The sequence below is a fragment of the Phaethon lepturus genome, unplaced genomic scaffold (assembly GCF_000687285.1).
Source record: "Phaethon lepturus isolate BGI_N335 unplaced genomic scaffold, ASM68728v1 scaffold27948, whole genome shotgun sequence".
NCBI lineage: Eukaryota > Metazoa > Chordata > Aves > Phaethontiformes > Phaethontidae > Phaethon > Phaethon lepturus.
The window spans coordinates 6,354-15,512 of NW_010558729.1; the positions used below are offsets into that span (position 1 = coordinate 6,354).

Here is a 9,159-nt window from a genome sequence, read left to right on the forward strand (position 1 = left end):
GGGGCCGGGCCCGCCAGCCCCCGGGGCCGCCATGGAGAACAGGCTCGGGCTGCCTGCTCTCCCTGCCCGGGAGGCTCTGCAGGGTCTCAGCACCCATTCTCAGACACGGCTGCGTCAAGTGTTACAGGTTCATGCTGGGCTGCTGCTGCGGCCATGCTGATGGCTTCCTCCAGGCTCTGCTGCTCTTCTAACTAGCGGAGGAAAGGGAGAGAGTTAAGAATGTCCTCCCGAGAGGTGGGCTCAGGAGGCGCGGGCTCGCTCAGGGCAGCCCCAGTGGGGCAGAGGTACGAGGGATTGGCAGTGGGTGACACAGGGAGAAAGCATCAGGGCACAACAGAGAGAGACACGTCTATGATGGGGAAAAGCTGTTTACAAAGGAGCGTTCTGCAATCCAAGGAGCACATCCCTGCTCTCCTCTATACACAAGGCATCTGGGAACTATGAACCCAGCACCCTGGGCAAGAGGAGATGCAGCAGAGCAAGAGGGTAAGCGCTGAAGCCAGGGAGTGGATGAGGGATCGTGGCAGGAGCTGTGCGGTACCTGCACTGCTATGTGGGTGCCACTGGCAGTAGCCAGCAACGCCACCTGCTGAGGATGGAGGGATGCGATGGCTGATTCTTCAGACACGACCGCCCCAGAAGTGACAATGGTGACCTAGAAAAAGTTAAGATAAAAACCAATCATGTTTTAAAAGCAAATGCAATTCCCTTCTAGCAGGCTGTTTCTCCGCGGGGAAAAGGGAAGGTCCCAGTTTTGTCTGTACCGGCTGCGTCTCGCTGCCATCCGTGTTGGCCACAGTCACGGTGTGTGTGTTGCCACCTGCCAGCTCTTCCTCAGGCACGGCGAGGGCACCGCTCTGCGTCACCATGCTGATTGCACTGCCCAGGGCCTGCAGCGCTTCCTGCGACAAACTGACCTGGGCAGGATAACAGCGGATGCTCTCAGCCAGGATGGCTTCTCAGGAAGCCTTACATAACTCCCGAGTTTAGCAACACAAAGGTCTCAGTAAGGATGAAATATTCTCTCCTGCTCTGCATGCAAGACCTAGGGCAGGGAGAACTTGAAGGACTTTACCCAGGGTCATGGACAGGATCAATGGAGAACTCACAGACCTCAGGTCTCCAGCCCTCCCCCTTCTACCAGACCTCCCCTTCCCGTTTAACATCTTCTCTCCAGGTTTTGAAGGGGCAGCTTGTGCATTGCTGCAGCAGGGAACACCTCAGCCTAAGAGGAAACAAGCGTTACTTGTGGCAGCTGTTTCCTTTGCCCCACGCCACAGAAGAGAGTTTTTCTCAGTCAGCACATGGGCAGCTGGTGGAGGGAAGTACAAGAAAAGCACTGCCCTATACAAACGATGAAAAAACAATCTCCAAATCCAGCCTGTGTCAGCAGAGATCGGGAGCTGCCTCTCAACAGCTCTCTGGGAGGCGAGGGCTGCCCCGTGCTGCACACAAGCCTGGGCAAACGCCTGCAAAACCATGTGCAGCAAAAAGGCAAGTCGGGGACCACAGGCCCGTTCTTTACCCTCCACATCAAGAGTGCAGCAGTGGGGTAAGGCTGTAAGGAGGGAGCCCTCATGACAGACAGAGCCCATGAAGCCCCAGGGTCTGTTTGACGCTGAAAAAAGCCTTAAAGAGAACTCCAAGGCTGGGTAGAGGCAGAATCTCACTCAGTTAACTGCTGTTCCCCACATGCTGGAGGCTATCAGTGTCCATACCTGCTCTGTCCCATCCTGAGAGATAAGTGAGACCTGCGTAGGCATACCATCTTCCTCTTCCTCTTCCTCTTCATCTTCCTCAATCTCTGACAGGAAAGCAATATGCTGGCTCTTCAGGGGGGAGCCTCTGTCAGCAGCAGCAGCTGAGTCAGGGAAGAGGGAAGAGCAAAAGGGGTGAGCGAAGCACTAATCAGAGGGTGAAAGCACACCCCAGACCCCAGGATCTGCCTGTCCCCTGAAGGGCCAGCACAGAAGAGTACAAGATCACGATGACAACCCAGTGCTGGCCTGGGAAGAATGGTTTTTACCTCTCCCTGTGCTACAGAACGGGCAGGAGTTCGTTCCCAACTGGTAACATACAGTGAGGACCATGGGGAACCCTTCTCTCTCATCTGTGACACAGATGTGGGTTTGACGGGGGAGGCAGAAGGGCACAGCACAGACCTGGGTCTGCGGGAGGGGAGGCTGCAGGCTCTTGCTGTCATCTCTTTCCCCATTGCCACATGGCCTGAGCCAGGTGATGGGGGACTGGTTGCTCACCCTCCAGCTGCTGCTGTTCGTAGAGGGCCTGTTCGCTCTCCTCCGTAGCCTCCAGCTCGCCATGGCTGCTGCGCTTGTGCATGGCCAGCGTGGAGGTCTGGCGGTAAGTCTTCCCACAGCTATTGCAGGTGTAGGGCTTGCAGTGCGTGTGGACCACATGGTGCTTGTAGAGGCTGGAGTACTCGGTGAAGCGCTTTCCACAGCCCGGCACAGTGCACATGTACGGCTTCTCTCCTAGGGCAGAGGCCACAGAGCAGACTTTAACCCACTCACCCTCCTCATGCTCTGGGAAGGGATTCCGCATCAAGAAGGAATAGCTGGAGACAGACCACTGGAACAATAATCCACCCAATAAAGCAATCCCTATTTCCTTTAACTACCTGGCTACCCCCGGAACTACCCCTGCAATGCCTGGCCTGGAAATGATCCGATTTCCCTGCTGCCACATGCCATCAGTGCAGCCAGCTGACTGGCGAGGAGCCGTCTGCGTTCCACCCTCTCCTCCTCTTACCTGTGTGGATTCTCATGTGGTTCTTGTAATTGGTGGCACTGGTGAAGCCCCTTCCGCAGTTGGGCTCTGGACACATGTACGGCCGCTCGCCTGTGTGCGTTCGGATGTGAACCTTGCGGATGTTGGATGTGGTAAAAGAGCGGCCACAGCCCACAAAGGGGCACTTGAAGGGACGCTCACCTGCATTGACAGAGCAATGTGGATCACAGTCCTGCTACAACACAGCTGCCTGGAATGCCCTGGACACCTGTGTCCCTTCACTCCTCCCCAGTATGACAACAAGGAGACCTCAGATCAGACCCAGCTGCTGGCATATTTCCTCTAGCAACATTGGCATCCCTACCCCTTTTGCTCTGCCGTTCGTACCTGAGTCGAGAATCCCTAGTACTACCTTCTACTGCCCATCTACTTCTGTCTGAAGACAACTTCAGTCCTGCCTTGCTTCACCAAAGATGCAAAAAGACATGTCCTGCACAAAGGCTGAAGCAGTACTTTATCTTGGAGGCCCTTTCAATGAGGAGCTCAGTTCTCCTCCTGTACTGCTCACCTGTGTGTGTCCGGATGTGTTTCTGTAGATCCCCAGAGGTCTTGAAGGCTTTGCTACACACATCTTCTGGACACTTGTATGGTTTCTCACCAGTATGTGTTCTCATGTGGCTCTTCAGCCCGTATCCTGTCCAGGAAAGAAGTCATGATTAAATTTTATAACGAGAAGGAAATAATACAGCAGGCTGCGTACCACCTCTCAGTTCATGCATTTTTGAACGTCTGTCCTCTGTCTGCAAAGCTGAAGGGGAAGAAATATCCAAAAAGCCTCACAACACCACTGACAACTTGGCTTCTTTCTGTAGCTCCTTTAATCTGTCCATAATCAATCAAGTCCCGGGCAGTCTCCCACACTGCAATTCCTTCTCAGAAGGCTTTAAAAGCTATGCTTATTGTGCTTTGCTGGAAAAAAGCCAGGAACAATACTCAAGAGTGGTTTGGACCAGAGAGAAAACAAAATTTGCTCAAGAGAGAAATCATTACCTGTAGCAAATGCTTTCCCACAGCTTGGGAAGTCACACGTATATGGCCGGTCACCTGTGTGAGCACGTTCATGTACCTGGAAAAGAAAGAACAGGTCCCTAAAATGAGGTCCAAGACAAGGAGGAAGGAAAACAGTGTGGAGAAATCTGGCTGCTGGAGAGAATCTCAAGTTCTCTGTTGGATTTCACCTTGGCCAATTAACACATCTGGATCTCTTAGGGAGTCAAGCACACAACTCAGCCTTTTGTATAGCAGCGTTCTGATCTGGCACTGTAACACAGGGATACGTCTGGTCTGCCAGACTACATGTTACCTGCTTTACCTTTAGGTGGTGGGCTGTGGTATAGAGGCGGCCACAGCCTTTGTACCCACAACGGAAAGCTCTACTGCCAACCTGCTGCCCCTTCTCACTGCTGTGCACTTCCTCCTCCTGCAAATATAGAGACATACGGAAACTAATTCAGCGAGCCACTACAGCAGGCTTTGCAAAGCCCATACAAATAACTTCCCTACTTGCTATACATATTCACTCCTTCAGTTACGCTCACAAAAACACGTTCCTGTAAACTCAGCTTGTACGCACATCATAGAATCATTTGGTGCATAAAATCACATGGTGCAATCCAGGTGACAGGGCAAGAGTCTAGGGGCCAGGATTTCCCATTCACACCTCCAGACTCACTGGGTCTTCTCAGACACATAACTCACCTCTCTCTGCTTCACTTAGGTCATTTGTAAAACTTGCAGCTAATATATTTGCTAACCTTGCAGAGAAGCCACAACGCTTTTTTAATTACTAGCTGGCAAAGTGCTCTGCATCGAGGAGCTCGGCCTAGTTTCAGAAATGCATCACTGAAAAATTCAGACCTGGGGAGGGATGTAGCTGGAGTTCTCACTCTTCATATGGCAGGTGCTTGTAACTCCCTCCTCTTCTTCGTCAGACACCTGCAAGCAAAGAGGCATAGGCACTGTTCATAGCTCCCTGCACAGCACGGAGCAGGCGAGCAACCCATGCCCTAACTTAGCCACTCCTGACATGTAAAAGGTTGGTCTTGTTCTGCTGCCTGAATCATCTGTGGAAGAGAATATCATACCCAGGTGGCACTATGAGAAACCTGGCAATCAGAAGGAGAGCACCTTCAAGGAGGGACATATAAAGCAAGAAAAAAAATCCAGCTGTATCACTGGAGTGATAAATCAGTGCCTGCAGTAGGTTAAGGGTAAAAAGCCCAGCACTCTGTAGGAACTAGCTAGAGGGTCCTGCCCCGCTCTAGGTCCTTAACCAGCTCTCAGTGGTAGCACTCTCACAGGAGCCCTGTCCAGTTTCTCTTCTCAAAGCTGGCATTGCTGAAAAACAGACATACAGAAGTACTAACAAAGGGAGGACACTTAAACCCCAGGCCAAATGTGGACTACTACACCAGCCCCTCAGTGCCGCTGGCAGACCATGAAAGAAGCGTTGTGTCCTCACCTTATTGGCATACTGCTTTAATGCATTAATGTCCTCAACATCAAAGGCATCATCTTTCTCCTCTCCAGCCAATTCCTCTAGCCCAGTTTCTGCCTGTACTTCCAGGATGGTGCTGCCAGGTGGCATGATGACAGGACGATGTATATAGGCAGTGGAGCCATCCTCCAGCTGGACGGCCTCGAAGGTGCTGGGGTCATAACTTTCTGCAAAAGGAAACCAATAAAATCAAATGTAAAAGAGCTGCTGAGTGCAAGGCACTCTTCATCTCCCTAGGCTACCTACAGCCTTGGAAATCTGTGACACTTGGCAGTTTCTACTGCAGCTGCCAAGGGAAGAACAGGGAACATGCTTTACCTTTAGCTGTGTTGTGTATGTAGGCCATACTGCCATCTTCCAACACTACTGGTTGACCATCTTCAAAAGCTACAGACTCTGAAAGAAAAGAAAAAAATCCACATACCTTATTAGTAGACTTGGTGAGTTTCAAGTGACCTTTTAAGAACTGAAAAGGGAGGCTGCATACAAGGAGCTTGGGAGGGCGAAGGGAGGACTGCCCAGAGCAGCAGAGTTCTTTCTACCTGCCCTTTTACACCTCACGGTGGCTGGGGAGGATTACTCTATGCCGCTCTGGTTCCTGCCACATGAAATGAATTCTCATAATCTCTCAAGATTAATTAATGCCACCTCATTTCGGAGGTGACATTGGCTGATGGGTCAATAACCAAGACGACACTCCTTCCAACAATCCCCACCGCCCTCCCTGCCCAACACCTATTCCAGAAGTAATATATTATCTTAGAGTTCAGAGGAAATTCCTGTCCAACTGCTCCTAGATGAAAGAAACTTTATTTGGGCCCTGTCGTTGGCACAAACACAGCACACAGCTTACTGGCCTTGCTTGTAGACTTGTAATCGGTCAGACTGACAACTGTGAGAGCGCCCACAGGTGAAACAACACTTAACAAACATTTGCTTACACCACCAGCAAATTTGCCTGCTTGTAAGATTGCTAAAAACTTTGCAGAAAATCACGTGTTCTATGTCCTCGCTCATCCAGCCTCAAAACAAAGGGCAAGAAAAAACCCCCACACCTATATGGACCTCTTAAACCTAGAGCTAATAGAGGAGCCTGATTGTTGGAACACAGATAACTGCAGTTACATCTACAACGTCCTTCTAAAAAGAAAGAGGTGAATTTATGTCCTCACCTTTCTGAACTGTCACCTGATGGATATAAGCTGTAGTCCCATCTTCAAGTTCAATGACTTGCCCTTCAATCAGTTTTTCACCTGAAACATTTTAAAAAATGCCATCAGCACTGTCTACAGAGTCCAGTCTTTCTGGTCCCATGAGCTGTTCCCTTTGCCACATCTTCACAAGGAAACCAGTCCCACAGAAGACAGCAAAACAGTTACTTATAAGCTGTTATTTACCAGGCTTTCCCCTGAATAGCCACAGAGGCACTGCACTTCCCAGAAATGCTGGAGCCTCCCTTTCCTAGACAGGAGGATACCAGACAAAGAACCTCAGTCATCACTTGTTTACACACTGCCCTTCACAGCTCTGTAAGCCAAGAAGCAGAAAGAATGATGTGTACTAAGCGTTTTGGATCTAAAGTAGAAAGCAATTATTCTTGTGCCGGAGAAAAAAAGTCAACTGGGAGCTTTCAACAGCATCAGCAAGGGCCTGAAGATTTATTTTCTCTCCTTTGGTGGAGGATCAACTTTTGGAAAAAAATTACAGACCCTGAAGTGTTGCTACCCTTGACGGGTTGTGAAGCCTGGGCTCTTATAATAGTGTAACTCTGAGTAACCCTGTAGTAGTGTTTTAGTTACCAAATTACTTGATGCAGGGAGGACATTGCCCTATCCCACTTGAACACGAGGAATCCAGTTGCTTTCAGCTGATGCACAATGGGGGGGGCGTGGTGTGTGGCACAAAACCTAGCGGTTTCAAGACAGTCCAACTCCACACGTGTAATAAACTTGCAGTGAGTTTGCACAGAAAAGAAAGCAAGACAGCAATCCCCAGGACACGAAGCCTTGCACCCCAACCGTCCTGTTTCACAGGCTGGGAAACAGCATGTTCCTTTTCTCAGGAACAGTGGTGAAGGAAGGAGCACCTCACAAACACCAAAATAAGGGGAGATGTTGCATTTGGCACTGATTATCGCTTCAGTTAACCAACACTGAGCTCTGCACCCCTTTGAGTGAGAACAGCACTTACTGTGAACCAAATCCTATGCATCTCAGTGAAGTAAAACATCCTGCTTAGCTTCAGGGGAAGTTTTGGTTGAAGAGAGTCCTGCAGGCCATAGCGTGAACTCTGTTTCCCCAGTTACCCTGGAGGGCTCACTCTAGTCTGAACAGAACCTTCATCTTCTACAGCAACAGCTCTGCCATCTCCAAAGCTTTATTTCCAAACCAGAGGCATGTTTATTTCTGCTGCATCACTCCTCTGTGCAAATCTAACAGATAGCTGCTAGCTTCCTGTACCAAGCAACCATATAAGATATATGAGAGTTTGCGTGCCATGAGGGCACTTTTGATAAGTCTGACTTTAATTTCACAGGGTCAATCAAGAGACTTTTAGACTTTGCAGCTCAAAGGAACCGTTACCTTTGACAGCCTGCTGAATGTAGGCTGTCGTCCCGTCACTAAGGGTCACTGCTTGCAAGCCCAAGCTCTCCATCCTGCCCAGATGACTGGTCCTCAGACATGAATTTCACTTTACTCAGTGTGCTCGCAGAGAGCACTGGAACCCAGAGCAAGAGGTTTGGGGAACAGCGAGTCGTCGTCTTTGTTGCAAGCCTTCAATAAAAAGTACAATTCAAATTTTATTTTCTCCCAACACATATATACTCACTTTTGCACATCAACAAAAGCTTGAATGACAAACTATTTTTGAGATTATAAAGGATTAAACTAGACAAAAGATGCACCCCTTCCCATACCAATGGCAGGCAGGGCTAACAACCTATTCCACAGAAAAATACAAGATAAAGCTTATCAAGTCTGTGAACTGACAGGGTCTTTTTAGAGATAGTGTAAATGCCACATTCAAGCCCTTCCCATCCTCCAAATGATTTGCAGGAAAGGTTTCAGAGTACTTTAAAGTCTGAACCTACAGGCTGAGGGTGTCCTGTGCTCCAAAAGACAGGGGCAAGATGATAAGCTTTATCTCTGGAAGCCTCCTCATTCTCCCTTCCCTTTCCTGTCTAATTCCTGGCCTTCTGAGGAACAGAATTTTGGGCCATAAGCAGATGATGGATAAGATGATAACCTTCACACCCCCCACAAGAACACTTTGCTACAGAGGCACTCTGCTGATAAATAATCTTTAAAAGCAGCTGCAGTGTATTCTTCAGGAGTAATCTCTGAGATAGCCTAATGTCTTATTATTTTGACTTCCAGGAACAAGTCTGACCACTCTGTCTGCCACTGCAGCACCCAGGTGTGCAGGCAGGCTTTGCGCCACGCTTAGTGCCCTCTAACCCCAGTGCTCCCTACACCCCCCAGACAGCTCCACTCCAGCTGCAGCAGATTCTGCCTGGTTTGAGGGCTGACACCTCCTGAGAGGCATTGCAGTTCGTTTCCCAGCACAGGCTCTGTCCCAGCAGTGTCGCTGGGGCATCGAGGCTCCTTTGAGCTGCTTTGACTGCAATGCAAACCCATGTAAGCGCTGCTGGAGGGGCCGCGACTCCCTGGAAGGGATGAGGCAGGCGCTGTCTGAGGAAAGCCAGGCGTAGGCTGCGGCGTGAAGCCACCCAGGCGGTGACAGCGGACGTGCCTCCCGTATCAGGGCGGGCTGGGGACAGGGCAGGGCCTGGCGCCCTGAGGGGCAGGATGGGGCCCGGCGCGATGGCGAGCCTAGAGGGGAGCGGCGGGGCG

At 50.3% G+C, this 9,159-nt stretch overlaps 1 protein-coding gene across 2 annotated transcripts; it reads right to left on the reverse strand.

The window, feature by feature from the left end:
• Nucleotides 1-86: 86 nt before the first annotated feature.
• Nucleotides 87-7,960, reverse strand: ZNF76 (zinc finger protein 76). Of its 2 annotated transcripts, XM_010293164.1 has the most exons (13): nucleotides 7,888-7,960; nucleotides 6,478-6,558; nucleotides 5,624-5,701; nucleotides 5,270-5,472; nucleotides 4,121-4,222; nucleotides 3,799-3,874; nucleotides 3,317-3,442; nucleotides 2,770-2,949; nucleotides 2,259-2,492; nucleotides 1,719-1,861; nucleotides 765-917; nucleotides 542-655; nucleotides 87-191 (listed from the first exon to the last, which is right to left on the reverse strand). In XM_010293164.1, the coding sequence occupies exons 1-13, from the start codon at nucleotides 7,958-7,960 to the stop codon at nucleotides 87-89; spliced, it is 1,668 nt and encodes a 555-aa protein (XP_010291466.1). The 2 variants fall into 2 exon arrangements, with proteins under 2 accessions (XP_010291466.1, XP_010291467.1); XM_010293165.1 differs by lacking the exon at nucleotides 765-917.
• Nucleotides 7,961-9,159: the final 1,199 nt, after the last annotated feature.

Excerpts from the sequence above, each read along its gene's own strand:
- ZNF76 (XM_010293164.1), bottom strand. The coding sequence starts at position 7,960 with ATGGAGAGCTTGGGCTTGCAAGCAGTGACCCTTAGTGACGGGACGACA. Across the intron at positions 6,559-7,887 it reads CATTCAGCAGGCTGTCAAAG|GTGAAAAACTGATTGAAGGG; the intron begins GTAACGGTTCCT and ends AAAATGTTTCAG. Across the intron at positions 918-1,718 it reads CTCAGGATGGGACAGAGCAG|GTCAGTTTGTCGCAGGAAGC; the intron begins GTATGGACACTG and ends TATCCTGCCCAG.